Source organism: Antechinus flavipes, chromosome 1 (genome assembly GCF_016432865.1).
Source record: "Antechinus flavipes isolate AdamAnt ecotype Samford, QLD, Australia chromosome 1, AdamAnt_v2, whole genome shotgun sequence".
Taxonomy (NCBI): Eukaryota; Metazoa; Chordata; class Mammalia; order Dasyuromorphia; family Dasyuridae; genus Antechinus; species Antechinus flavipes.
This window is the reverse complement of record NC_067398.1, coordinates 244,460,993-244,488,460: the sequence shown is the minus strand read 5'-3', so window position 1 is coordinate 244,488,460 and position 27,468 is coordinate 244,460,993. Positions and strand designations below refer to the sequence as shown.

The following is a 27,468-nucleotide window of genomic DNA, read 5'->3' as shown; positions in this document are numbered from 1 at the left end:
CTCTCCATCACAAGTCCATTGAAATTGACCTGAATTACCTCTTGAAAACAGCCTAGTCTTAGTTGATCATAATATTATCTTGTTGTTGCTGTGTACAATGTAGCACGTCCATTTTGAAATGTCCAATAGACAGTGAAAGATGCTCAGAAGAAAAACTAGGATTGAATATACAGATCTGGGAGTCATCTGCATAGAGATGATAACTAAACTCATAGAAAGTGATGAGTCACCAAACAAGAGAGTGAGCATAGAGAGTGTACATTATCAGTCAACAAGCACATATTAAGAATCTACTATGTGTTGGACACTGCTAAACATTGGAGATACAAAGAAAGGCAAAAACCAGAAGAGGTCATATTCTAATTATCTGACAAGTTTTCTATATCAGCAAGTCTTTAATTAGATTTTTGTTAGTTTTTGTTGTTGTTGTTATTGTTGTTTGGTCAGAGATGGTCAATAATGAGTGATAGGAAGTAACTAAAATCTAAAAAGAATAGATATCAATAAAAATTAATTTTTGAAAAACAAAATGAAGGGACTGAATTAGATTTAGTGATTCTCAATCTATAGGCTATTATAAGGGTCCCATTTCATTAAATCAGAATAATAACTCAAACATACTTTCTATAAATCTGAATAAACCTATTTCATATAAGTATTATTTTTTCATATATTTGTAGCTGTTATGATCCATAAAATATGAATTCATTTAAAAGGCTATTGAATTCATGGTGACTTTTCTTCATTGTTTATTTGAAACATTCAGATAGTATAATGGATTGAATGCTAGAGCTGAGTCAGGAAAACTTGAGTTCAAATCCACCTTTATGTACTTACTAGCTGTGTGATCTTAGATAAATGACTTAGCCTCTATTGTCTCAGAGTAATCTATAAAATGGGGGTAATAATAACACCTATCTCACAATATTGTTGTGAGGATAAAATGAGCTAATGTTTGTTGCAAACCTTAAAATATTAATCAAAGAGCATTTATTAAGTGCCTATTATATATCAGGCACTGAAGATAAAAAGAAGAGATCCATTCTACAGGTCTGAGTTAGACCTCCAGCAGTCATTGGCAGGTGGCTCCCATTATACAACAAAAGGGGAAAGAGTCTCAAAAAATACTCAAGTAACTCACAGTCTAATGAGGGAAAAACATGCAAACAATTATGTACAAATGAGACATGTACAGGATAAATTAGAGAGAATCAATAGAGAGAAAGCACTGAATTAAGGAGGATTGCAGAAGGTTTCTTGTAGAAGATAGGAATTGAATTGGCAATTGAAGAAGCCAGGAGATGTGAATGAGGAGGGACAGCATTGCAGACATGAGGAGCTGCCAATGGAGATTCAGTATCTTGTTTAGGATTAGCCAGAGCATCAGTGTGCTAAATGTTAGCTATCATCATTATTAATATTTTTTCAATTAATGATCACAAAAAATAAACTGCTATTTGGGGGAGTGGATCTCAAATTTTATTATATTAAAAAGAATTCTTATTCTCAAGAGTTAGGAACTTCTGACCTAGATAATCTCTCAGGTCCATAGCAGTTAAAAGCTTTTCTAAAAAGTGAAAGTCAAAATTTGACTCCATGTCATCTGACTCAAGATCTAATATTCTTTCCACTGTACCACTTACTCTCTATGACTCTCCTCAGGCACTAGTAAACAACTTAATTCTTTCGAGATGGAGCTGTCTTCCAGTGGGATCAGTGCTGACTTTAATAAGGTAGGTTTGAGGGCTGAAAAAAGGTATTAGGGAAATTCTGGAGTTTGTGGAGTAAGGGGGACAACTTAGTCTGACTTGTACTTTAGGGCAATTACCTTAGCATCCAGGTAGAGGATGAACATTGGAATGGGGAGGCTCCATAGAGTGGTCTGTGTGGTTCTTTCTGAGGAGGGGCACAAAAATAGCTGACCTGCCCCTAGTACTTTTCCTTTTGCAGGGCCAATGCGTGGTGGGAGCTGCTGGGGCTCTGGATTGGGCCGGGGGGTTTATAGACCTGAAGCAAGATATGAAGGATGAAACCTTCGTGAGTAACCAACCTAGGAACCAGGAGGCAAAAAATGGGTACTTGGGTAAGGCTGTCTTGTTACCCTTCCCCCTAATTCCCTGTTTAAAAGACAAGGGAAAACCCTTGGCCCTCTACCTGGTCCTATAAGGCTTTTGTTTCCAAGTGTCTGGTTCCATCCGTAGGCTATACAGTGACCTGGCTACTCTCCAAGGGAAATAGGAAACTCTTGGCAGCTGGTGCTCCTCGATATCAGCATGTAGGTCGGGTGCTACTCTTCCAAGAACCAGACAGCAAGTCTGGAGGAAAGTGGAACCAAGTCCAGAAGTTGGAAGGGACCCAGGTGAGCAGAGTGTGTGGCCACAGGTGAAATTTAGAGTAGGTGATGAAGAGAGCAAACCTGAGACTGAAGTTGAACAAGATGGGAACCTGGGCATCCGCCAGACCCTAGTGAAATGAAAAGAGCTCTAGGTTTGGAGGCAGAAACCTAGGTTGACTTGGCTATTACTAACAATTTTTGTACCTGAAGCAGATGGCACAAAATTTGCACAGGAGAAGAAACATGAAATTAGTCTCTCTCTCACTCCCTGTGGTTGTGGGAAGCCAATGAGACCATTTTATGGAGGGTTACTTTGTAAGAGAACAGGAACTTACTTGTCCTGTGCCCTAGGGAATAAAAGGGCAGGGAGGACAACTCCAGGTGGTAACTTCCTATTTTAACTAGTTATTTGTGAAATTTTGGTGCTAAATTTAGTTAATTCACTACTGTTGATGGACTGAAAGTGCAATTTTTTTCTGTTAAATTTCAGTGCCCTGATACAAAGTACTGAATTGTCCTGTCCAACTAGTTATAGCTTAGTGGATTGACATCCTACCTCTGATACTTACTAACTGTGTGGCCTTGAGCAAATTACTTAACTCTCTGAGACTCAGTCTCTTTACCTGTAAAATAGAAATAAATAATACTCTAGTACTTCACTGGGATGTTCTGAGAATTAAATGAAATTATGTATGTGAAATTTTTTATAAACTTTAAAGTGCTTTTTAAATGCTATCTGTTGTCATTATCTGAGCTCTGACATTTACTTAGCTATGTAATCTTGGACACGTTTCTTAATCTGTTTCCTTTTCTGTCATATTTTTTATGCTATCCAGCTTCACAAATTAGTGTAAGGAGAGTATTCTGTAAACTAAAGTGCTACACAAACGTGTGTGATCCTTATTAAATCACCTTCTTTTTCTTCTCTTTCCATAGGTTGGCTCTTACTTTGGTGGGGTGTTATGTGGGATTGATGTGGACCAAAATGGGGAGATGGAGCTGCTATTGGTTGGAGCTCCCTTGTTCTACGGGGAGAGGAGAGGAGGTCGTGTTTTTGTTTACCATAGGAAAGAGGTAGAAAGCTACAACATTTTGTGTCTATGTATGTATATATGTGTGTATGTGTGGGGATAGGGAGTGGGGTGGGGACTACAAAAGAAAAATGGAAAAAGGAAAAAAAGGAGAGCCTATTCCTTCTAAGGATTAAATCTTGCCTCCTGCATGATCTCCCTAGCCTAAGTTAACATTGTTTTTCTCTGCCCTTCTACTGTCTTTTATAATTATTGATCATTCTGTTCTATGCCTAAGCATGGGCATGGTCTACCAGAAGGGACCAGAATACAAGCTCCAATCTAGCAGATCTAAAGAGGGTTCCTCCTTCCCCCTCCCTGCCCCCTTCTTAGTACCCTTATTTCACTGGTTTATATTGCAATTTAACTTTTTTTAAAGTATAAATCCAAGGATAGAGTGCAAAAGAGAAAGAACACTGAACTGGAATTCAGGAGGCTTGAGTTTTATTCTAAATCCTACTATCAAATCAGTAATTGGCTTTTTGATAAAAGGCTTATTCTTTGGACTTGTGTTTCCTTATCTTGAAATAATTCAGTCAGCTGAAGTCCCTTCCAGATCTAATGTACTTTCTAGTTCAAAGATTCCAGAAGTTAGACATTTGCTATATTTCTTTTGTAATCTCAGTATCTGATAATAGTGTCTTATACATGGTATATTCTCAATATACACTTTTGCAGGTGATAAATGAGTGAATGTGTGATCTTTTTTCCTTGTCCCAGCTGACATTCCAGATGATGATGGAGCTTCATGGGGAAACTGGACATCCCTTAGGTCGTTTTGGAGCAGCCATCTCTGCTCTGACTGATATTAATGGGGATGATCTGACAGATGTGGCTGTGGGAGCCCCACTGGAGAAGTGGGGGGCCATTTACATCTACAATGGGAAGCTTGGTGGACTCAGTTCCCAGCCTAGTCAGGTGAGAAGTTTCCAAGGACTGGAGTCCAAGAACCTAATCTCAATCCTTTATCTATAGCCTTTCTTTTCCTGGTTGTTTTACATCAGAGCTAATAACTCACAGAAGTCTCTCTTTTTTGTTCTAGCGCATAGAGGGCACCCAGGTATCCCCAGGACTTCAGTACTTTGGGAGATCCATCCATGGTGTCATGGACCTTGGAGGAGATGGATTGGTAGATGTGCTAGTAGGGACTCAGGGCCAAGTGATTATGCTGAGGTGAGATGAAATGGAAACCTTTGAATTCTATGTAGAAAATCTGGGGATTTAAGAGATGGGAAGACTGATGCCTAGAAATGATGATTGGAGGAATGGCTGAAGAAAAAGGGATAACAGCTCCCCACTGTAAATCAGATCATCTTGGCCTGGGGTACCCCTATATACTTTTTAACAAGTGGAAGCTAGAATAAGGGTAGTGTTCTACAGAGAAAGAACTGAAGTTTAGAAAGTATTAGGGGGAGATGGTTCTGGGAAGGAAAAAAGGCCACAGTTGAATATTATCCAGAGCCCCACCTTCCTATTGTGAATCTCATTTGAATTTATTTCTTCTTTTGACCTCTCATCCAGCTCTCGTCCAGTCTTAGACATCTTCTCTTCATTGAACTTCTCTCCAATGGAAATCCCAGTGCAAGAAGCGGAGTGTTCCTATCAGGGCAGTGCAAAAAGATCTGGGGTCAATATCACTGTATGTTTTGGGGTCAAGAACCTCACGCCCAAATTCCTAGGTCAGTGCTATTTAGTCACCTTTCCTCCACAAGACAGTTTTCTCCACCTACCATCTAGTCCCATTTAATCACATTGTCTCATAGATTTAGAAATAGAAAGGACTAAAAAAAAAAAAAAAAAGAAAAGAAAAGAAAAAAAAAAGAAATAGGAAGGACTTTAAAAATCATCCATGCTGGGGTTCTTAACCAAGCGTTTATGAACTTGTTGGGGTTTTTTATGTTTGTATGTATGTATGTATTTATTTTGCTGAGGCATTTGGGGTTAAGTGACTTGTCCAGGGTCACACAGCCAGGATGTGTTAAGTGTCTGAGGTCTGATTTGAACTCAGATCCTCCTGACTTCGGGGCTGGTGCTCTATCCACTGCACCACCTAGCTGCTCATGCTTGGTTTTTTTTTTTTTTTTAATAACTGTATTCTAAGATAGTTTCCCTTATAATACTGTGCGTTTTAGTTTATGCATTTAAAACACTATTCTAGGAAAAGATCCATAGGCTTCACCAGACTGTTCAAAAATTAAGAACCCCTGGCCCAGACTAAAATCTTTCTCTTTAGATGAGGAAAATGAGGCACATAAAAGCTAAGAGATTTCTCCAAACTCACACAATTGTTGCTTGTGGCAGAGCCAGTATTGCAATTCTAACTTCTTTACTGGAAATCTATTGTTCCTGCCATTATATCATTTTCCTGCTGAATGTTCAGGTCTTCATCCTAACCTTCCAAACCTCTTTACTCTGTTCAGGGACCCTAGTAGCTAATATCACCTATATCCTACAACTGGATGGACACCGGATCAAAAGTCGGGGCTTTTTTCCTGGAGGAAAACAGGAGACTGGAGGGAACATGATTGTCACCCCAACGGGATCCTCCTGCATCCAACACTGGTTTAATTTTCCTGTGAGGAAATGAAGGGGTTCGGTTCTGAGGAGGCAAAAATGTAGCAGTTAATGTAATCCTTAAGAGTTACTGGCTTGGGGCGGGAGAAGTTCAACTGATAATTATAATATTGATATACTTTGTCCCTCTAGGTATGCATTGAGGATTACATCTCCCCCATCAATGTCTCCCTGAGCTATTCTCTTCTTGAGGATAAATACAATGTAAGAGGGAGTTTCAAGGATGGGGTATTAGGTGGGAGTGGAAAGTCAATGCTAAGTAATTTTAGAATTCCCAACTTATTGTTGAAAGCCACTTTAAGAATCTAGAATGTCAGAGCTGGAAGGGGCCTCAGAAACCTAGAAAGTCAGAGCTGGAAGGGACCTCAGAAACTTAGAATGTCAGAGCTGGAAGGGACCCCAGGAACCTAGAAAGTCAGAGCTGAAAGGGGCCTCGGGAACCTAGAATGTCAGAGCTGGAAGGGACCTCAGGAACCTAGAAAGTCAGAGCTGGAAGGGGCCTCGGGAACCTAGAATGTCAGAGCTGGAAGGGACCTCGGGAACCTAGAATGATCTTAGGAACTCTCTAGTCAAATCTCTCATGTTCAAAATGGGAAAATTGAGGCTTAGAGATAAAGTTATGTGGCAAAGGGCACTTGTTTGTGGAGCTAGAATTCAAACACCATCTCCATCACAAGATGAGTCTTGAGTGGGCGTTCAGAATGAAATGGAAGCAAGAGATACTTCTGGAGGTAGATTAACCAATTAAAAGAAAGCTGCTAGTGTTAAAAACAAAACAAAACAAAACAAAAACCTCTATGGTCAGGGAGCAATGACATCAGGGAAAACTTCCCCTGTGGGCTTAATCCAATCAACAAGTATTCTACTAGTATCCTCAAAGGGTCTCATTCATTGCCCAACAAGTGGCATCCTCCTCCATTTATTTTCAATTCCAAGCATTTGTTTTTCTCTCGTTCTTACCTTTCTTCCTCCAATTGAAAAAAAGAGAAAAAAAAAAGCCCTCTTAATACTATGTATAGTCAAGCAAAATCCACATTGTCCATGTCCAAAAATGCTTGTCTTGTTTTGCCTCCCGAGTCCATAATCTCTCTTACTGGGAGACGAGTAGCAATTTCACCCACTACTTTTAAAGGCCACAGCTGGCTGGGTATAGAAGAACCTTGATTCTGCAGGAGGGGGAGAGTGGAATCTGGGAAAGGGGCAAACACCATAGCCCAATATTAGTCACCTTTCTCTGAAAATTCCCATCTGAATGACTTCTTCCCTCTCTCTGTCCCTTCTCTTGGTTTCCTCCAGGGCTTCTCTGGAAAGAAAATACAGCCGACAATGAGACCCATCCCACACTCAGAGTCCAAGGAGGTAAGAGGGACAGGATGAGAGATGGAGAGAAGAGAGGGTTTAGAGGTGGGTGGAAGGAACCCCGTCTTGGTGCTTCTCTCTCCAGATTCCTTTTGAGAAGAACTGTGGAGATGACAAGCAGTGTGAGGCTGACCTGAAGCTGAACTTTCATTCCAATGGGTTTGTATGTCCAAAGTTCGGCCCTTTGCCCCCTGGATCTCAGCACTGATCCTGAACTTGACCTTTCCCTAAACTAAGTCCACTTCCTTGATCCAGATTAGAACAGTGCCTAACAATAAGTACTCAATGATCATTCAACAGTTACCAAATATTATTAAATAATTATCAAGTAATCAATAAGATTGATTGGGGGCTCTGGGTCTGTTCCTTGACCTCTCCCTCAGATCTTCTGAGTTGCAGCTGGCCCCCTCATCCAGCCTCTCTGCTGTTTTGGAGCTGAGTAATGTTGGGGAAGATGCCTACCGGGTTCACCTGAGTTTGACCCTTCCCCAGGGTCTCTCCTTCAGAAAAGTGTCCATGCTCCAGGTAAAGAAAAAGGCACTGAGTGCCCTGCTCCCAGACTCTTGGGCAAGTAGACTGAAAATACAAACAGGCTTAAGGAAGGAGGAGTTTTTAAACTCTTAAAATCCTGGATAAAAGTGAATAAGGGGCCATTTGTGATACATATAATGTCAGAGCTAAGTAAGCATTAGAAGTCATCCAGACCAATGGCCGGATCTCACAAAGAGGGCAATGAATCCCCAGACTGCAAAGTGACTTGCCCAGAACCATTTAGTGGGTTGGAACTTGGGGTGCAAATGGCATAGAGAAAAGCCCAGCTGAATTTGGAGTCAGAGGGACCAGATTTGAATCCTGGCTCTTCCATTTCCTACCTGTGTGACTATGAAGAAGTGATTTGACCCCTCTGGGTCTCAGTTTCCTCATGTGTGAAATGAAAGCATGAAACAAGGTGTCCCCTAAGTCCCTTCCAGCTCTGACATTTGATGTATCACACTATAATTCTCAGCCAGAGCTCTTCCCAGAAGTCTAATTATTTTAATTTGAAGAACATTCCTAACCTATTTGAAACTGATGTTTGAGAGGATAATTCTGCCCTTTGGGACCCAACTGGCACCCCTAAATGGCTTCACTGTCTGTCACTTCAGAGTCGGGTCCCTGTGAATTGTGAGGAAGGAAGCCTGGAGACTGCGCTATCTTCTTGGGTTCTGTCCTGCAATGTGAGCTCCCCAATCTTAAAAGGAGGAAGTACGGTGAGATCCTCTCAGATCATATAGGTCTGGGATGAGAAGCAGGGGGAGAAGTAGGGACCATTCCCCAAGGTCCGGGAAAGGAGAGGATACATGATCTGGGAAAAAGACTGTAAGATGGAATGGAAGGGGGGAGGTTAAAATGGAGCATAGGAAGAGTGTCTGTAGCCCAGAAAGGAAGGAGGGAGAGGGATGGTATGATGGATGTTTGAGTTCTCCTGGTGGTGACTCCCTGACTCCAGGTATACATCCAGATGATGTTTGACACCTTGTTGAACAGCTCCTGGGGGGACTTCCTGGAAATGAAAGCAAACGTGAGCAGGTGAATGAAATCTCAGCACCCTTCCTTGTCTTCTGCTATCTCCCTGCCTTCAGGATTGTCTCTCCTTTCCCGGCTCACTTCCCATATTGCCTTCTATGCAGTTCCTCACAGATAATGTGCATTTGTGTTTTCTGTCGCCAGGCTGTAGTGCTCAATCTGCCCTCCTTGATTCCCTGGCTTCCTTTAAAACTCAAATCAAATGCCACCATTTTTAGAAGTCCCCTTCCAGATGCTAAAATTACCTTCCATTTTCATTGTATCTGTCTGAGATGTATCTTGTTGTTTTTCATGCCATCAGCTCTCAAAGGGATAGTTTTTGCCTGTGCTTGTATTTGCTTGTCTCTGCCTGGCACATCTGCCTGATAAATGCTCGTTGAATGACCAACTGATCTATATCTGCAGTGACAATGAGGACTCCATACTACTGAAGAACAACTTGGTGACCAAGAGGATTCCCATCCTGTTCCCTGTCAAAGTGATGATTGAAGAGTATGTTTTCCTCAGCCCCTCCCACCAACCTCCCGGGCATTCTACCCTGTTTGTCCCTCCTTTTGAGCTTCCTTCTGAATGCCTGCTCTTCCTAACTTCCCAGGTGGGATCTGCCCCTGATCCCAACCACAGGACTGACCAACTTGATTCAAACTATTGCTCTCACCTTTCACACCCTTCCCAGAAGATCTGGCCCTTCTTTTAAAAAAATGGCTCTATCATCTACCAAATAGATAAAGGTCAAACTCCTTGTCTGACATTTAAGGTACTCCATTAATGTCTAGGTTCTTGAAGAAAAATAGGTTACATTTCTACTATATCATATAGTATTAAAGGCTTTTCCCCTCTCATAGCTACTTTGTAAGGGAGTACAATTATTATTAACTCCATTAATTATATGTGAATTCCATGACTCAGGAAGATGAAGAAATGTGCCTACACTTCTAGTTGGAACCAGGCTATGAGCCTAGACTGAATGATTCTAACTATAGATCCTTTCTCACTATACCACATGTTTTTCAGCTAAACTTTGAAAATGATGTGGTAAATTATTCTTACATATATTTAAAAATAAAAAGCCTCAATTAAAAAAAGCATTTATGGGATCCTAATATAAAAAAAGAAAATTATGTGGTGTTCTACAATCTACATCAGATTACTTGCCATCTTGGGGAGAAGGGAAGGGAGGGAGGGAAAAAGTTAGAACTCAAAAAATAAAATTATGTGGTAGGCAACAGGGAGACATGGAACATTCTATCTCTACTCTTAATTAAAATATTGACATTAGAGTTAGCTGGAACCTTAGAACCTAGAATTCTACAGCTAGGTGGAACCTTTGAACATGGAATATAAAATGTCAGAGCTAGAATGTACTCTAAAACTTTCTGGAATGTAAAATGCCAGAGCTATAATGGATATAGAACCACAAAGCTAGAGTTATGAGGGATCTGAAGTATAAGTGCTGGGATATGACTGAGAGACTCACCAGGGCAGTGATATCAAATTCAAAAAGAAATTGTACCACTGATCTATACATAAGGTCCCTGTGGGCTACATATTGATTTAGTTTTAAAATGTAACTGTGTTTTGTTGTGTTTTTATTCATTTGGTTTAATATTTCCCTAGTACATTTTAATCTGGTTCAGGCTATACTGAAGGCTAAATATGTGATACCTCTGTTCCAGGGCCCTTATTATATCTTCATTTGTATCATACCTTTGGTTACATTAATCCTTTTCTCATTGCCATCAAGGGTCCTTGTCTCAAATCTCTGGAAGAGGGAGGAGTGGGAATCATAGGAACATAGATTTAGGACTGGAAAGTACTTTAGGGGTCCTTCTAACCTTCTTATAATACAAGTTGAAAAACTGAGGCCCAGAGAGGGGAAGGACTTGCTCTACATCATATAGGTAGGAAAGGGCAGAGCCAGCATGAAACTCCAGGTTCTCTTGCTCTAGAATCTGCTTCCTTTGTACTGGCTCATGTTCTTGCTCTCCTATGAGTTGGTGAGGATGTGCAAGTGTATCTGATTACTAGATTTTATTTTGTGCAATCTAAGGATTAGCTTTTTTTTTAAGGGGGAATGTTACACTATTGGCTTATGTATACAAGTTTAATATGATTAATTAAAACATTGAGATTTTTTCATATTTTAACAGACATGAATCCAGTGCCTGGCACGTAATAAATACTTAGTAAATGTTTATTGATTGATCTCCAAGTCATGTTTTCCATATCCTTTACTAGTTTAATTAATTTTTTAAACCTATATGCAAGACTTTGCATTTATTCTGTTTTGGAAGGCAGCCACTGAGCTAAAGATGAACCAAGTTTTTCTCACAAGGCATCTGTTAGTTCTGTAGGTGTAGTACCCAATGTTCCCTTTTCTAGTTGTTCATATTCACCATTTCCATTTTCTCTTTCTTCACAGCCAGGAAAACTCCACTCTGTACCTCAATTTTACCTCCAAAGGTCCTAAGATCCGCAAGGTGCAGCATGTTTATAAGGTAGGAATCATAGACGCTTGAGTTTAAATCCTAAAATCTTAGAACTGAAAGAGACTTGAGGAGTCATTTAGTCCAATTGCTTACGTAGAACTAGGATTCACACCATAGCAACCTTGGCCAATTATCATCAGGCCTTCATCAGGTATGCTTGAATGTACCCAAGGTTAGACTCTGGCTTCCTTGGACAGCTCTAATGGTTAGTGAGCTTTTTAAAATAAGCCAAAAAATGTGTCTCCTGTCACTTCCTTCCCACTGGTCTAAGATCTGGTTTCTAGGTCTAAGCAAAATGAATCTAATCACTGTTCCCCATGATTAGCCCTTCAGGTACTTTTAGAGAGCCACCATGATTCTTCTGCTGCCACATTCCCAATTACTTCAACCAGTTGTGTGGTTTGGTTTATGAGATGCTTTTCAGATCTTCCTCTGGACTCCTCCAATTTGTTATAATGCAGTGCCAGAAATCTGAGGTGATCATACTTCACTCCATCTGTGGTCTGACAAACTCAAAGTAGCATAATAGAAACACCCAGATACTATAGTTTCATTGCTGCAAACCAAGGTAGTATTAGTTTTTTTTACCCATCATGGTATTGACTCCTGTGAAATTTGTAGTCAGCTATACCAGTGTTTAGCACAATGCTTGGGACATGAGGGTTTGTTGTTAGTCATTTTTTAGTCATGTTCAACTCTTTGTGACCCCATTTGGGATTTTCTTGGCAAAGTCACTAGAGTGGTTTGCTATTTCTTTCTCTGGTTTATTTGATAAATGAGGAACTGAGGCAAACAGGGTGAAATGGTTTGCCAAGAGTCAAATAGCTAGTAGATGTCTGAAGCTGGATTTGAACTCAGGAAAATGAATCTTCCTGACTTTAGACTTAGCACCTTATCTATCCACCAAGCTGCTCTGGCACTTAATAAGTCTTTAATAAATGCTTGTTGATTGATTCCCTATTCTTTACTTGTGCAACTGATTTTTAAAACATACATCATGGCAGAGTGGATAGAAGAAAATGTTCTTTTGCAGTTAGGCAGCTCTGGAAGTGGAATATGGTGTATTAAGTTAGGTGTAGTTGATGTGTGGATTAGTTTTGCTGAATTTCTTTTTTTTTTCTTTCCTTTTCTTGTTATAAAGGATGGATCCCTGGGAAGAGGAGGAGAGAGGAATGTATTTGGAAATTTAGGGGATATGTAAGCAAAAGATAGCAATAATTTTTTAAAATGTTGGTCAAAATAGAGCTGAAGGCAGTAAAGAATTTGCATCAAATTAATGCAGAAGGGTAAAGAATGAATTATCCAAGAAGTAGAGGGAACAAGAGTAGAACTTGGGAGTTCAATGCACAAGTTGTGAGAGCTCCTGGGAAGCCATTGACCTGGAGCACATGGCTACATTTAGTTTTTTCTCTGTTTCCAGGTGAAGACTCAGGCCTATAAAAATGCCCCACCTATTCTGGAATTCCTTGTCATTATTCCAAAAAGCCAGATAAAAGAATTCTCTACAAAGAACTGGACTGTTCAAACAGTTAGTATCAGAGGGAGCAATGGAAAAACCTGAACACCTGGGTCTAAGAAAGGATGGGAACTTCTGGGCCTGAGCTAGGAGATGGGAATGCTGAGATGTGAGCTTAGGAGGTAGAGATATCTAGATCTGATGGGTAAAAAGGAGGCCAGAATCTGAGTAGCAACTTCAGGTCTTCAAATGCTCCTATTTACCAAACCACATCATGTTCTAGGCTTAATGAATCTGGTCAGGCATTGGAAACGGGGAGAGGCTTCAAGATGCTTGGGTCTGAGCTGGGTGCTCAAGATCTCTAAGTCTGAAAAGGCAGTGTGAGTGGTTGGGGGTGCCTGGATTTGAGCTGGGGAGGCCTGAGTATGCTGCAATGGATAGATTAAGGGTAGGGAATCAGAACATGTCAGGATCTGATGGGGAGGGACAAGAGACAGCTGATTTGTATTCAGAGTAACTTGGTGCAATACCTTTTCCATGCTTTGAGGTAATGGAGAATCCTCCCTTTCTTGCCATATCCTATATCATGTCTCTAGGAACCCCTTGTACCCTGCCATCTTGAGGACCCAAAGAAATTGCTCCACTCCACTCAGGTAAGCATTTTAGGTTAGGGAAGCATGAGGAACAAAGACAGCCTAAGCAGACTCATTTATCAAATCTATCTCCAGCTTTAGCACAGGATTGTGGTATAAAACTGATTTAATTCCTTTCTCCCTTTTACCCAAGACTCATGTCTCAGAGGCTGTCTTCAGGTGTGTAGTTAATTTCAGGGAAGTGACCTTGGTTCGAGTAAGCGGGATGGTGGAAATCACTGAAGAGATCCAGGTAGGTAGCCTGTAGGGTACACCTGAAGGATGGGGATGGGGTGGGCCTGTGGGGTAGGGCCTGGGGTTAAGACCACCACGAAATTTTTCCTCTCTTAGGCCTCTTCCATGTCCAGCCTAAGCAGCAACATCTCTGTGATCTTCAACTCTAGCAAATACTATCACCTCTATGGCAAGGAGTCTGCCCAGTCCCAGGTATTATGCAGCATTCAGGAATCCTTCTTTTCCCTGACTTCTAGAAACTCTTCCTAGAAGGTGGAAAAACCTTCTCTTCAAAATCCCTCTCTTCTCCCTTAGGTTGTTACAAAGGTGGACATTGTACATGAGAAGAATTCTCTCTACCTTTACGTGCTTAGTGGAATTGGTGGCTTACTCCTCTTGCTGTTGATTTTTGGAGTACTCTACAAGGTGAATAGCATTCGGACTGAGATCCTTCGGGCTGGGGTCACTAAGGACTTTCCTCAGGGAAAGGGAGATGAGAGGAGTCCATCCACTCTATGGACTAAGAGGCCAAAGAACACAATGGAACTAAGGCTGGATGGTGATGGGGTGGGGAACATGTCTGCCATTGGCTTGCTGTGCAGTCTTGGGTGGATAATTTTTCTCTGGGCCTCCTTTGTACAAAGTATGGGATTGGAGTAGATGAGCCCTAAGGTGTCTCTCTTCTCTGCTGGTCTAAGATTGTGGAAATCTCCATGATTAGGACAGCCATCTCTGGGATTTAGATTTAGATTTAGAGTGGGAAGGGGATTTAGAGGTAATCCAAGTCCCTAAGTCAGCCTCCCTATTTTTACAGAAAAGGAAAAAGTACCCTAGAGATTAAATGAGTTGTCCACACTCACACTAGGCTTGCATCTGAATCCATGTACTTCAATTTCAGCACACCTTCCACTGTCCCATGTTTCTTTACCTCCTATGTAAAGTGGGTGAGTAAAGGAACTGGCCATGGTCCTTAAGCCTTGATGAGTTTAGCTTCTTGGGGGGGGGTCCCAATTCCTCTTCGGAGCTTTTGCTCCCAGGGAGTTCATCTTTCACTACTTTACTGATCAAGGAAGCTCACTTCAGGCCTTCCCAGCCCCTCAACCAGCTTGGCTTTTTGACTACATTGTTCCCATAAGGGTAGTGGGAAGAGAGACTTGGGCCTGGCTCTGACAGGAGTCACCTCGTTTTGCATAAGCCAGTCTGCTTCTTTAACTTTAATATCTTCATCTGTGAAATGATGCAATAATGATTACATCACCTACTTCACAGTACCTCTATGAAGAAAAAACTTTATATTCCTTATATTGTTTGTTTTGTTTTTTCCCCTGAGGCAATTGGGATTAAGTGCTTTGCTAGGAATTGTTAAGTGTCAGTGCAGATTTGAACTCAGGTCTCCCTGACTGCAAGGCTGGTGCTCTATCCACTGAGCCACTTAGCTGCTCCCTTACTTCTTGTATTGTTTAGTCATTTCTGTTGAACCTGATCTTTTCATGATTCCATTTGGGTTTTGTTTATTTGCTTTTTGTTGTTGTTGTTTTTGGCAGAGATGCTGGAGTGGTTTGCCATTTCCTTTTACAGCTCATTTGACAGGTTAGGAAACTGAGGCAAATGAGATTAAGTGATTTGCCCAGGGTTTCATAGCTAGGAAGGGTCTGAAGCTGGATTTTAACTCATGAGGATGTCTTCCTGACTCCAGGCCCATCCACTGTGCCATGTAGCTGCTTATTTTATCCTCTACCAATGTGAATTATTATTGTTACTTTTCTAGTTTGCTGGTATCCAACCTATCCCTACCTCCCCCCAAAAAGAGAATATTGTTTCATAAGGGAGAGAATCACTAAGTGATTAGAGATTCTCCTATCTAGGTATTCTAGACCAGTGGTATCAGGGACTACTAAACCTTATACAAGGGATCCCTTAGTCACATATTGACTTAATTTTAAAATGTTATGCTATCTATGCTTTATTGCATTTTTATTCATTTTGTTAAGTATTTCCTAACTACACTTTAATCTTGTTCTGGCCTAGTGGGAAGAGTTATTGTTTGATAGCATTACTCTAAATGGAACTCACTGTTGTATTCTAAACTCTACAACTTTCACAGGCAAACAGGAATCTCCTTGTTAGGATATGAATCTGTGGCAAAATTAGGGAAGCAAATAGGATTCTTTCATAGTCATTGACTCAATTAAGATGATAATTTTATTTTTTACTCCTTTCAAAATTGCTGAGAGGAAAGAATAGGGAAAAACAAAACTATCACCTATAGTGATACCGACAGTGTCATCTACAGTACATTCAGGGGAGCCTGCTTTGACACAGGATGAGTGCCTTAGATTGGGCAGTGTGTTTCCTTTGGAAACAGTAGGTATGGTAGATGTAGTTGACTCCAATTGATTGATGCCATAACTCTCTGATGCTTATATTCAATATATGTACTCACTCAACTCCAAGACCCAAGGCTAGACCCACCTTCTCCTTCCACATTCCTCTCAAGTAGTTCTTTGCTGATTACTTTTGCCTTTCAATCTGATTACTTGCAGAGGACACAATACCACAGAATTTCAAGATTGGAAGGGGCCTTCTAGTTTAACCCCTACCCACTAAGGACTCCTCACTACAATATATTGCCTAAACAATTCTCTAGCCATTATTTAAAGACCTTTGAAACCCACTACTTCCTTAGACACTCCATCCCACTTAGGATTAGCTCTCCTTCTCACCAGTATCAGGCTTTTATTTGTCTCTCTACAACTTCTACCATTGAATCCTAATTCTTCCTTATGGATCCAAGCAGACTAAGTCCAGCCCTTGAGGACAGCTATCATATGCTCTCTGAATCTTCTCTTATCTAGGCTAAATATCTCCAAGTCTTTTCATCTAGCCTCATATGAGTTGGACTTAAGAACCTCCACTATCCTCTGAATCTTCTCCAGCTTAAACTGTGGGATCACTGAGAAACAAGTGTTCAACCAAGCTATTGCTGTTTCTGATCCCCTTTGAAATAAAGTATTCCTGTAAGATTCCAGTCTCCTTCTCTAAACTATGTATCTTCCCAATTGATTGTGGTATCTGCAAAGGCAATATTGGCTTCCTTTCAGAACTAGACTTCTCATTGTAGGCTATGATCATGATACTTTAAATCCAATCATTCAAATGCTTCTGTCCACATGACATCACTGTAATACAAAACATTGCTCCAAGCTTTGCATCCTCAACTATAGTAAGGAGTCTTTTTACAATTTACAAAGTAGGTTCATCCCCATTTTATCTTTACCTCAGTTCTACAAGGAAGGCAGAACAAACATAGTCACTTTGTAGATGAAGATACTGGATTTCAGAGAAGCACAGAGACTTGCTCAAACTTATACAGCCAGTAAATAAATTGCTGAGCTAGGATCTGAACACAGATCTCCCAGTTCCAACTTGTGTGATTTCTATACTATCCTACTATACAGCTCCAGTCCTAGCCACTGTAGGGAATTTGGTCCTGTTTTTTGGGGGGAAAGGCTGTATTGTATACAGAAGATAAAGTGATTTGGATGGATCAGGAAAGGCTTCCTGGAAAGGTGAATTTTAAGTTTTGAATATAATGAATGACATAATGGAAAAGCACATATTAAACCTTCCTATGTGCAAAACTAAGTGCTGGGGATATACCCAGAAGAGGAAGGAGGTACCTGCTCTGAAGGGGAAATAAGGATGGGCAGAAAAAACTCTCCAAGGCTCTTTGGATATAAGAGAAGGACATGAGCAGAGGGGCAGAAGGATTAGTGTTGCCATTGGGGAATGTCTAATTCTTTTTTTCTCTTCTCATGGGCAGATTGGCTTCTTCAAAAGGGGCCTTAAAGAGAAGATGGAAGCTAATGGTGCAATTCCGGATGGAACCATGGATGAAGCCTCGGACCCCACTGCCACCACTGAGCCAGGCTGCACAGAGCCCCTTAACCCCAGGGAAGGGAAAGATGAAGGCTCTGCTGAGCCAGGATGCACAGAGCCCCTTAACCCCGGGGAAGGGAAAGATGAAGGCTCTGCTGAGCCAGGATGCACAGAGCCCCTTAAGTCGGAGGAAGGAGAAGATGAAGGCTATGCCTACTGAGACCTGAACTGTATGGAACACCTGGGGGTCCTAGGGCCCCAAAGCCAGAAAAAGCCCAGGGCTGGTAATCAAGAATCCTGACCTGGTGTTAGCATGGCCGTCAACTTATGCAGCTTTATACAAGCCTCCCTAGGCTTCTCCTCCCTGAACGTTAATTCTCCAATCTGTGAAATGGGAATAAATAATATCTGTCCTGCTTCATAGGGAGGTTGTGAAGATCTGAAGTGGTAATGTATATGAAAGAACTTTGGAAAGTCCTCCAAATTCATTCAGCAAACACAGAACCTGTGATATCTAAGGTACGAGGTGTGGGGGGGGGAGATCCCCAAATAAATAACCCTGTCTTGAAAGAGCGGTTTTATTCATACCATAGTTCACCCCTTTTAGTGTGATGACCAGGGCCCTCTCCAGTCGCCCTGATCTCTGTTTGGCCACAGGACCCAGATGACTCTGGAGGAAGAAGTGAGGCAAGTGACCTCACCCAACCCTCCCTCACTGAAGTCCTGTTCATTTGCACATCATGGCATCATCTCCCTGATGTCATGGTCATCTTTAAGAATGAAGGGCAAACAACATCTATATATTCTCCTGGGTATGGTGAAAGAATCCTAAAAACAAGGCTCCTGAGCCCCAGCCCTGAAAGTCTAAATTCAATACGCCATAAATCCATTTCCTACTGCATCCAATTCCTCTCTCACCTTGTCTTCCCAGCCTTTTTCAAAACCCCTTTGTCTTCTTGAGATTTTCTTTTCCTTTGGGGGAAATTGGTCAAAATTCTGTGCCTCACTAAATCAGATTTTGTAAACTATCTTCCCCCTTCACTCCTGTCCCTTTTGTGAGCCTCTCAGCTCTGGATTAGCTGGGAAGAAAAGGCAGATGGCCCCTTAAGAGACAGTCAGTGATGATACCAGGCCATAGAGGTATGTGATAAGGGCAGATGGCAAAAACTGCAGGCCCTCTGTGTTTTGGGACGGTCAAGGAGATTGTGTTTGTGGTGGCCTGTAAATGCTGAGAAGAGTCAGTCAGAAAAAGAGCATTGAGTGGATCGGTGTGAGCATAGTGGGAACATAGGGTGTACATAAGGCAGGGACAGGAGACAGGGAATGTTGGGAACAGATTACAGTGAGTCTTAAATGTCGGGCTGAGATGTTCGCACTTGGAATTATATGTTGGAATGACCTGAGAGATCATCTGGGAAATCTAGAATGAAACCTAGAGTTTTTCTGCAATCTTCTTATTCCACAGATGAGCCCACAGGCAAATGATGGGCAAATGACATGGTTTACCTTCTCTGATCTTCATCTTATCTCCATCAGAGGATGTTTCTCAACCGGGAGGGACAGGGGAAGAAAGATGTTTCCAGTGTCTCCCACATCCCACTGTGTCAGTGGCCCCATGCCTCAGATCAACACATCCCCATGTCTATGATCCTTAAGAAAAAAAGTTAGTGTAACAAGGAGTGAGAAATCTTGGGTTGGAAATTAAGGGATATGTGATTTCTTGCTGTGCTTGTCTTTGTGTATGGTCTCAGGCAAATTATGGAGCCTCTCAGAGCCTCCTTATCCTCATCCGAAATGGGCATAATTTCTGTGAAAAAGATTTGGATTTTTAGGGAACTACATTCAACAAATATTTACTACAATATCAGATGAATAAACAGTCCTGTGTGGAAGCCAAAAAAGACCACTAATATATCTCCCTTGTTGTACTTGGGCCCCCTCAACCCTATGCTAGGTTTGAAGTACATTTCAAGTATATGTCAATCTTATATGACAACTCCGCACACCCTGCTGATGCATTTTTTTAAATAAACTAACCAGAGAACAAAGAAAAAGACATCTAATTAAAGCATTAGAAAATAATTAACAAAAAAATTCCCCATTAATGTCGATGTACACTCTCCTACAGGTTACCATACCACCAGCCAGGAATAAAACATGTAGTAACTAGAAAGTATTTTACAAGAAATACGCATAGCTGGAAATACATATGGCCTGTGCTCACTTGTCTGGGCCTATTCATCTTAGGGGCATTTAGCTTGAATGAGAGAAAAATATAAAGTAATTTGGTAATTGTCTTTGTCAAGTAATTGATAGATGGATTAAATTTGCTTTGTTTGGGACTGCCACAGAGTGAAATTAGGAGTGATGGATAGAAGGTACAGAGGAGTCAGATTTAGTCTCGATATAAGGAAAAACATTTTAACAGAGCTGCTTAAAGATAGAATGGCCTTTTAGTAATGATTTTTTTCTTATCACATGGTCTTCAACTGAATGAATGAAACCCTTGTCAGCATGTTCTCAAAGAGATTCTTATGTAGCTACCATTTGGACCAGATGACTTTGAGGTCCTTTACAGCATGGGAATTTTGTGAATTTATAACAGTGAGAATTTTAAAAGGGTTTTGGGGATCAGGACTTTGTGGCACAAAGGTTCCCATGTAGTTTGGGGAGCATCCTTTCCTGCTTGGAGGAAGAATCTCTGGACACATTTTGGACAAACATGAGGCCATTGCCTTGGAGATTTGTGCTATCAGGTAGTCTGTGATTAATGTCTGACTATTATATCTGAGGGAATAGGACCGAGACAGAAAGAAATTAAAGAAGAAAGCTATAAGGACAATAGCCTAAAATTCCTCATCAGCCTCTGTCATCTTGTCAAAGGCCAACTTTTATCAGGCTAGGCCAGCGGCTGTTGGGGGGAAGAATTGGCTCTGGGCTCCCTCTGGTGGCCCATCATTAGTACAGAGCTTGGGACATTTATTCCTACATTCAATAAAGCTCTCCAAGTGTAGGGAGTGTCCTGGGAGGCCTAGTAACTCTGGTGTGAGAGCTTACCCTTTTAGGGGCTGCTCTGTGACTCCAAAAAGTTAACATACACAACAAATCCTGCAAACCCAGTAGATGGAAACCTCAAACCTAAACATGTGGAAAAAAATTTCCCTGGCACAACGTGCAGATGAGAACCATATGGCCACAAGGGCACATGGTCTGGCACAGAAGACACCAAAGTCACCCACTGCATCCTGGGCCATTTTCCTGCTGATAAAGACCACCGAAGTAGCTGATGTAGAGACTGGATGATGGCAGACACCAAAGTTGGGGTTCGGTCATGTGAGGAATTCACCATGGCCATTTTCTTTGGCAAAAGGTAGATTTATTTAGGGAAGAAGATTATAGAAAAAATAGAGGGATACAATAGATACTGGGAATGGTAAATATGAAATAGAGTGGGAGAGCTTATGAAAGAAGTTCCTCAGTGGAACTCAGGATTACCTGAGTAATAGGGTAATATTACCCTAGGGAGCATTCCATGAGGTTGGGATACTCAGCATCCTAAAAGAGTTAGTTAGCTGCAAGGAGGAGAAGTGGGGTTGAGAAATTAGAGGAATTAGGGGAGAGAACTCATGGCATGGGGGAAGGAGGAGACGACAGACATCATGAGGCAGAGTGCTGTGGCAGGCTAACCCAAAGGAAGGCAGCTGCCATTGAGATGGTTCATAAGTAAATTTCACAGGCAAAATTTAATTTCAGGGACATGACTGGGATTTCTGACAGGGTATAACAAGACTGCTCCAAACCTCTACAGGGGGTGGGATTCAGGGATTTGACATAATTTAAGATTTTAGACTGGATGACTTCCCTAGAGAGTGAGACCATGAAGCTAAATTGATCTCTTGGATCTTTAGTTTTTCTCTGACCAACACATCATTCAGGACCTCATCACTGCCACTGGACTTTGATGACTCTAGGAAAGTGGGGCAAACAAATATATTAAGACCCATGTCACTGGTCCTCTTTGAAAATGAAAGATGAATAAAAAATTATAGGGTTCTACAACTTCCTGTTTTCAGACAAAAGAGTTTCTCTACGGGGATGGAGTTTTTATCTGTGGCTAACTGCTCCCTACCTCCAAGCCCATCTGATTAGGAAATCATTTTTTGCTACTGGAAAAAAAAAAAAAACTACAGAGATGGAGATTTAAACTAATAGTGTGTGTGTGTGTGTGGGGGGGTGTCTACTTAGCCTTATAGAGCTAAAGGTGTAAGGAGGCTATCACTTGAGTTGACTCAGAACTCAGGTGAATGAGTTTCCATCCTATTACTCATTTGGAGAGCAAAGATTTCCCAACTCAAGAGTAGAGCTATACAACTCAGGGTTGAGTTGGGCAGAGACCACACTATCAGAACTTGGGCCACAGTGCTCTCTCACCAAGCTGGTAGTGGCAGATAAGAGGCCCAATTTGGGGGAGAGGAGAAATAGGTGGATGAATGTGAATCAGAATGAAAATACCACTTGTGGTTCTCTACCCCATTTTCACTTTTGGACCCAGAAACAAATCCCAGTGTATGGCCACAGTTTTCTCCTTGGTCCTATTCTCCTAGGCAATATTTTTGAAGAGGACCATAATATGCAAGTGAGGGAGTGGTGATTGAAGTGAGGGAGGACTGTACAAGGTCACCTGCCTCACTTTTTCCCCTTCAGAGCCATTTGGTTTCAGTGGTCAGATATAGATCAGGAAGACTAGAGATGGCCTTGGGTTCAGTGGGAGACTTTGGCCTTTTAAAGCTAAGATCTTCAACAGGTCTCAGTTTGACTGAGGCTGCCCCATTTAGTGACTGAGCGTAGGTACAAATTGAGACAAAGAATTTCTTTCACCTAGTCAAAAAAAATCTAAAACTGGGAGGGTTAAATTTGACCAAAACAGAAATGATTTCTATTTGTGTTTACTCTGAATCAACCAAGACCCAAACAATGACCACTTGGGGTCATTCTGGTTTGTAACCTTCCCACCAATCTTTCATTCCCCTAAGACTTGTTGCAAAGGCACATAGGTAATAAAGTAGAGGGCCAGGTTTGGAGTTGGGAAGGCCTGAGTCCAAACTCAACCTCAGCCCTGGGCAAGTTACTTAACCCTGTTTGCCTCAGTTTCTTCATCTGTAAAATGAGTTGAAAAAGGAAATGGCAAAGCACTCCAGTGTATTTGCCAAGCAAACCCCAAAAGGAATCAGATTATTGGATATCACTGAAATCACCACCAACAAAAGTCAAGCTGCAGCCAGTCAGCCGCTCAGTTTTGGAAAGCTGGAGGCCAAAATACTAGCAAGGAGAGGATAAGAATGTGTGAGAGGAGCCAGGAGACAAGGATTGGTCAGTGGGAAAGGAATTAGGATCCCAGAATCAATCTGGGGAAGCCCTAAGTATTCAAGTTTTAATTTACAAGAATCCAGAGGACAGGCTCCTCAAGCCTCTGCAGTACCAGAAAAAACAAACAAAAGCCAACCCTTCCTTAGCCCAAAGGCTTAAACAATCACACCTTTCCATTTACCCCTTTTTCCCAGGGCAGAGATTCCCACCCGTTCCCAACTTCAAGGAGTTTGAAGAGATTGGAGCAGGACAGGGGCCATCAGACTGTTGTTCTCCCAAGCAATACCTCAGTTTGGCTGTTAAAAGTTTGACTAGGGTGGAACTAGCAAAGCAAGCATTACTGTCTCCTCTCAGACCTTTCTTACTATTTGAGCTTAACCTGGAATGGGCTAATCAGGATAGGAAAGAGTAGTAATGGCTTAGCCCTAACCGGGAGCAGCTAGGGAGTACAATATAGTGCCTGATCTGGAATCAGATAGACCGGGGTTCAAATTTGACCCAAGACATGCACTTAACCATGCTTGCCTCAGTTCATTTGTACAATGAGCTGAAGAAAGAAATGACAAACCAGTAATTTTGTCATTAAAAAATCCACATGAGGTCACAAAAAGTCCAACAAACATGATTGAACAACAAAAGCCCTAACCCAAGGTGGATGTATGAGGCTGAGGCACTCCATATTTCCATATTGAGGTTTTTATTGAATCAGTGATGATGCAGCAGGATGGGGCAGAGGAGATCCCAGACTCAATGCTGGGGCCAGGCCCAATCCAGATATACCTGGATCCCCACCCTGATCCTCAGTCCCACCCTCTCCCTGACTCCTAGGGAGCCCCCCAACTAAGCTAATACCCACTCTATCTAACCACTTAGCGAGCTATTCCCCTACATCTAGCAATTCATCATCTCTGGGATTCCAGCAGATGGCACTGGTGTGTAGGCAGTAAGCTCTCTGCCTATTCTCTCCTGTTTCTCCCAAAGACTTTCAGAGGGCACAGGGAAGGCCTGCACTTGGCTATTGGCTCCTGCCCCTTTATTTAAAAACTTTCTCAGGAATATTTTCCCAGAAAAAGGCAGAATGCTCAATTCTTTCCTAGATTCCTCTCCTGTAGCACAGAGATTTTTTAACCCCAGCTTCTAAGGGAGATTTTGTGTTCAATTTCCATTTCTGAAACCAAGTAACTGACCCTAACCCTTTTCCCTTTCCCCTCCCCCCCAACTCTACCTATATCTCTAGGCTGCTTATCCCTACCCCCTCCCAATATGACCCTCTTCCTGCTTCCTGGGATTCCATGATCAGCGCCGCCCAGCTGCATGCGTCCGTTGGTGGCGAATGAGGTCGGAACTCTGCGAGAAGGCCTTGCCACAGTCGTCACACTTGTAGGGCCGTTCACCACTATGGACACGGTGATGCTGCAGAAGAGTAGAGGAGCGGCAAAAGCCCTTTCCACAAATAGCACATTTATAGGGCCGTTCACCCGTATGGGAGCGCTGGTGCTGAATCAGGGTGGATGATCGATTAAAGGTTTTCCCACAGTCAGGACAGCTGTAGGTACGGCCAGGTAGGTGGGTGCGGGCATGAATGGCAAGCACAGAGCTCTGGCCAAAACGTTTCCCACACTCAGGGCACTTGAAGGGCTTCTCCCGGGTGTGGCTTCGGGCATGGGGGGTGAGGGCCGAGCGCTGGGAGAAGGACTTGCCACATATGCCACAGCTGTAGGGCCTCTGCCCTGTATGAACACGCTGGTGGCTGCGAAGGGATGAGTTCTGGCTGTAGCACTTGCCACAATCTGGGCAACTGTAGGGTCGCTCATGGCTATGGGTGCGCTGGTGGCGCAGGAGGTAGGAGCTGTCGCCAAAGGCCTTGCCGCAGTACGGGCACTTATAGGGCTTCTGGCCTGTATGGGTCCGTTGGTGGCGGAGCAGGTAGGAGCTGTCAGCAAAGGCCTTGCCACATCGGGGGCACTTATATGGCCGTTCGCCTGTGTGCGTGCGCTGATGCTTGATGAGATCGGAGCTCTGGGAGAAGGCTTTGCCACACACTTCACACTTATAAGGTTTCTCTCCCGTATGGATACGCTGGTGTTGGATCAGGGTGGAGCCACGACCAAAGCTCTTCCCACAGATACCACAGATGTTGGGGCGAGGGGGCTGCCTCCCTTGCCCTCGAGGGCCCCCACCCCGCCGAGACTGGCTGCGGATGGCCTGGGTGAGGTTGAGTGGATTCTCCTGAAGGATCTCAAAGCGGGGGTCTGAGAGCAGGGTCCCTGAGGGCATCTCAAAAGTGGTCCCCATTGACAGGTCCTTGGGGGGTGGATCCTCATAGCCCTCAGTGTAGGAATCCAAGGGATCATCCTCCAAGGAGAGATCAAGAGGATCCTTCTCCTCAGGGCTCAGGGGCATCTCAGGAATTTCATCAAAACCTGGACTCTGAGGTTCCACTCCAAAGGGAATCTCTTCCACATCCCCATTCTCGGAGTTTTCGTGTTGAGAAATCTCATCATCTTTCTCACTCGTACTCTTCCGTCTGTCACACTCGCTGCCTGTGGAAAGAAAAGTAGTCTCAAACTCATCTGGTAGCTCTCCTCTACCTCCATTTCTGACCTCCTTTTGCTCCCAACCTTCCCACAGCAGAGGGGCCCAGCTGTCTCTCACCTGGTAGGGTGCCTTTCTGGCTCTCCATCTCCTCAGGACGCTGGGGATCTAGGCCCCACGGCCGGGCCTCTTGCTCCATTTTAGGAATCAGGAGCTGAGGTAAGCCTCTGGAGAAGAACAAGAGTAATTTCCCTCTCTAGCCCTTCAGGTCAGAACTCCCTGTAGGCAAGGGCTTGGGTGCCCCCGCGGTCCAGGAGGAGTCACCTGAGCAGCAGGCTCCTCGCAGACCGGGTGCGCGCGGGAGCGTGTGCGCGCCTCTGGGGCCCTGCTCCCCTTCCTAGAATCCAGATGTCTTGACCCCAGGCCTCCAGCTCTCCCTCCCCAGAGCCCCGCCCCCCTCCCTTCCCCCCCTCCTCTCTCCAGCTCACTCTTTCCCACTTTCTTCCTAAGACCCCAGTCCGCTTTTAGAATCTAGGCTGTCTGAACCCGAGGAGAGACGGCCTTCCGGCCCCTAGACACCTTTCCCAGGACCCAGGTGTCGGTGGCCCGGCTCCCCAGCCCCTAGCTGGGCTGCGGCTGCCCAGCCCCCTCCCCCCACCCCCCCCTCCTGTACAGGAAGTGTCCGCGAGCGGCCAGCTAGGCTGGCGCCGCTGCCGCTCTAGGATTCCGCGGAGGTGCGACTCGGTGGCATTAACCCTGTGCAGGGCCGATACAGCCCCGGGCCCCGGGGTGTAAGGCTAAGCAAGTGCTGAAGGAACAGCAGCAGCTATAGCAAGGATAAGGCCTGGACGATCCGTCCCAAAGCCTAGGCAAAGTGTCTTTCCGTCAGTCTGCTGGCCGCTGGGTCCGTGCAAGCGTGCTCTGGAGCCCTGGAGCAGCAGCCCCGAGATTCGGGAGCTAGCAAGGCGAGGGGCGGCTTGTCCCGGGCTCGAGCCCCAGTAGCGGCTCAGCGATCAACCTCCGCCGCCGCCCCTTTCCTCTGACCCGGGGACGATGATATCTCTGCGGCGCGCCTCCCCCGGCCTTCCCTCGGAGCTCGGGAGCGGCGTGGCAGTCAGCGGAGCCCCCAGGCTGCCATGGGGACAGCCCCTTCATGCCGCCCCCGATAGTTGGGTACAACTCGGGCACAGGCCTTCTGACTCTGCCGGGCTCCCCCACCCTGCCTCTGGCTCAGTCTCTCACAGCTGTTCTCCAGCCCTAATTCCCACCCCTCCTCCCGACTGCCCCTTTCTACGGTCTAGGATCGTTGCCAGGGCGACGGCTCAGCCGCCGGGGGCAGAGAACAGACTAGCTTGAAGGCCCCGCCTTCTTTCTTCCAAAGGGGGCCAGCGATTGGTCTCATGGCGCTTTGCCCCGCCCATTTCTCTTCTTTCCCCGCCCTTTTTCCCTGCCTCAGTCCCTCGCTCGTGGGGGCGTTAACTGTCGCTTCCAGACACTAGGAGGCTCCAGCGGAGCCTGATTGGCCCAAAGACGCTCTCGGGGCGGGGTCTTCTGGTGCTAGCGAAGGACTTTGGGGGAGCCCAGACCTCCAGAGGTTCTTCGGGAGTCCTTAAATGGTCCTCACCGTTTTAGCTTCAGTTTTTCTCCCTATCTGAATGACGAAAATGCCTCCCCCGACTACCCCTTTCATCTCAGCTCCGCAAGTTCCGCCACTCCATTTACCACTCCCACTCACCCACACCTCGAGACCCTTCTTAGGGTGCCCACGGATTCCAGACTCTAAGGAGTTAACGTTTCTCGCCTTCTGTAGCCAGGAAATCCTAGAGAGGACCTAGACGGGGAGAACTGAGCGCTTCCTTCCGCTTCCTGTCTCGTTCATCTACCTTCCCGCTTCCTCCCTCTCTTTCGCCTCCCCCCAGCTTGATTGAAATCTTGGGTGCTCAGTTTTCTTTTCCATTCCTTTTTCCCCTCT

The 27,468-nt window shown here is 43.8% G+C and overlaps 2 protein-coding genes across 2 annotated transcripts in view; one reads left to right on the top strand and one right to left on the bottom strand.

Annotated features, from left to right (window-relative positions):
- ITGAL (integrin subunit alpha L) overlaps positions 1–18,164 on the top strand; it is a 30,762-nt gene extending 12,598 nt beyond the window's left edge. Inside the window, exons 10-31 of the mRNA XM_051999246.1 lie at positions 1,663–1,733; positions 1,951–2,083; positions 2,202–2,359; positions 3,272–3,409; positions 4,126–4,323; positions 4,448–4,578; positions 4,927–5,084; positions 5,826–5,980; positions 6,112–6,183; positions 7,276–7,338; positions 7,424–7,497; positions 7,722–7,863; positions 8,484–8,588; positions 8,828–8,907; positions 9,310–9,396; positions 11,327–11,402; positions 12,814–12,921; positions 13,446–13,502; positions 13,636–13,734; positions 13,833–13,928; positions 14,031–14,141; positions 17,539–18,164. Of these exons, the coding sequence (XP_051855206.1) occupies positions 1,663–1,733; positions 1,951–2,083; positions 2,202–2,359; positions 3,272–3,409; positions 4,126–4,323; positions 4,448–4,578; positions 4,927–5,084; positions 5,826–5,980; positions 6,112–6,183; positions 7,276–7,338; positions 7,424–7,497; positions 7,722–7,863; positions 8,484–8,588; positions 8,828–8,907; positions 9,310–9,396; positions 11,327–11,402; positions 12,814–12,921; positions 13,446–13,502; positions 13,636–13,734; positions 13,833–13,928; positions 14,031–14,141; positions 17,539–17,814 (2,588 nt within the window). The 3' untranslated portion in view covers positions 17,815–18,164. The remainder of the gene's footprint in view (positions 1–1,662; positions 1,734–1,950; positions 2,084–2,201; positions 2,360–3,271; positions 3,410–4,125; positions 4,324–4,447; positions 4,579–4,926; positions 5,085–5,825; positions 5,981–6,111; positions 6,184–7,275; positions 7,339–7,423; positions 7,498–7,721; positions 7,864–8,483; positions 8,589–8,827; positions 8,908–9,309; positions 9,397–11,326; positions 11,403–12,813; positions 12,922–13,445; positions 13,503–13,635; positions 13,735–13,832; positions 13,929–14,030; positions 14,142–17,538) is intronic.
- A 5,477-nt stretch (positions 18,165–23,641) lies between these two features.
- ZNF768 (zinc finger protein 768) lies at positions 23,642–25,917 on the bottom strand. Its single transcript, XM_051999158.1, has 2 exons — positions 25,617–25,917; positions 23,642–25,504 (listed from the first exon to the last, which is right to left on the bottom strand). The coding sequence occupies exons 1-2, from the start codon at positions 25,693–25,695 to the stop codon at positions 24,258–24,260; spliced, it is 1,326 nt and encodes a 441-aa protein (XP_051855118.1). The 5' UTR covers positions 25,696–25,917; the 3' UTR covers positions 23,642–24,257.
- Between the last annotated feature and the right edge of the window lie 1,551 nt (positions 25,918–27,468).

Coding starts and splice junctions, on each gene's coding strand:
- ZNF768 (XM_051999158.1), bottom strand. CDS start 25,695: ATGGAGCAAGAGGCCCGGCCGTGGGGCCTAGATCCCCAGCGTCCTGAG. Junction 25,505..25,616: donor CCAGAAAGGCACCCTACCAG/GTGAGAGACAGC, acceptor TTCTTTCCACAG/GCAGCGAGTGTGACAGACGG.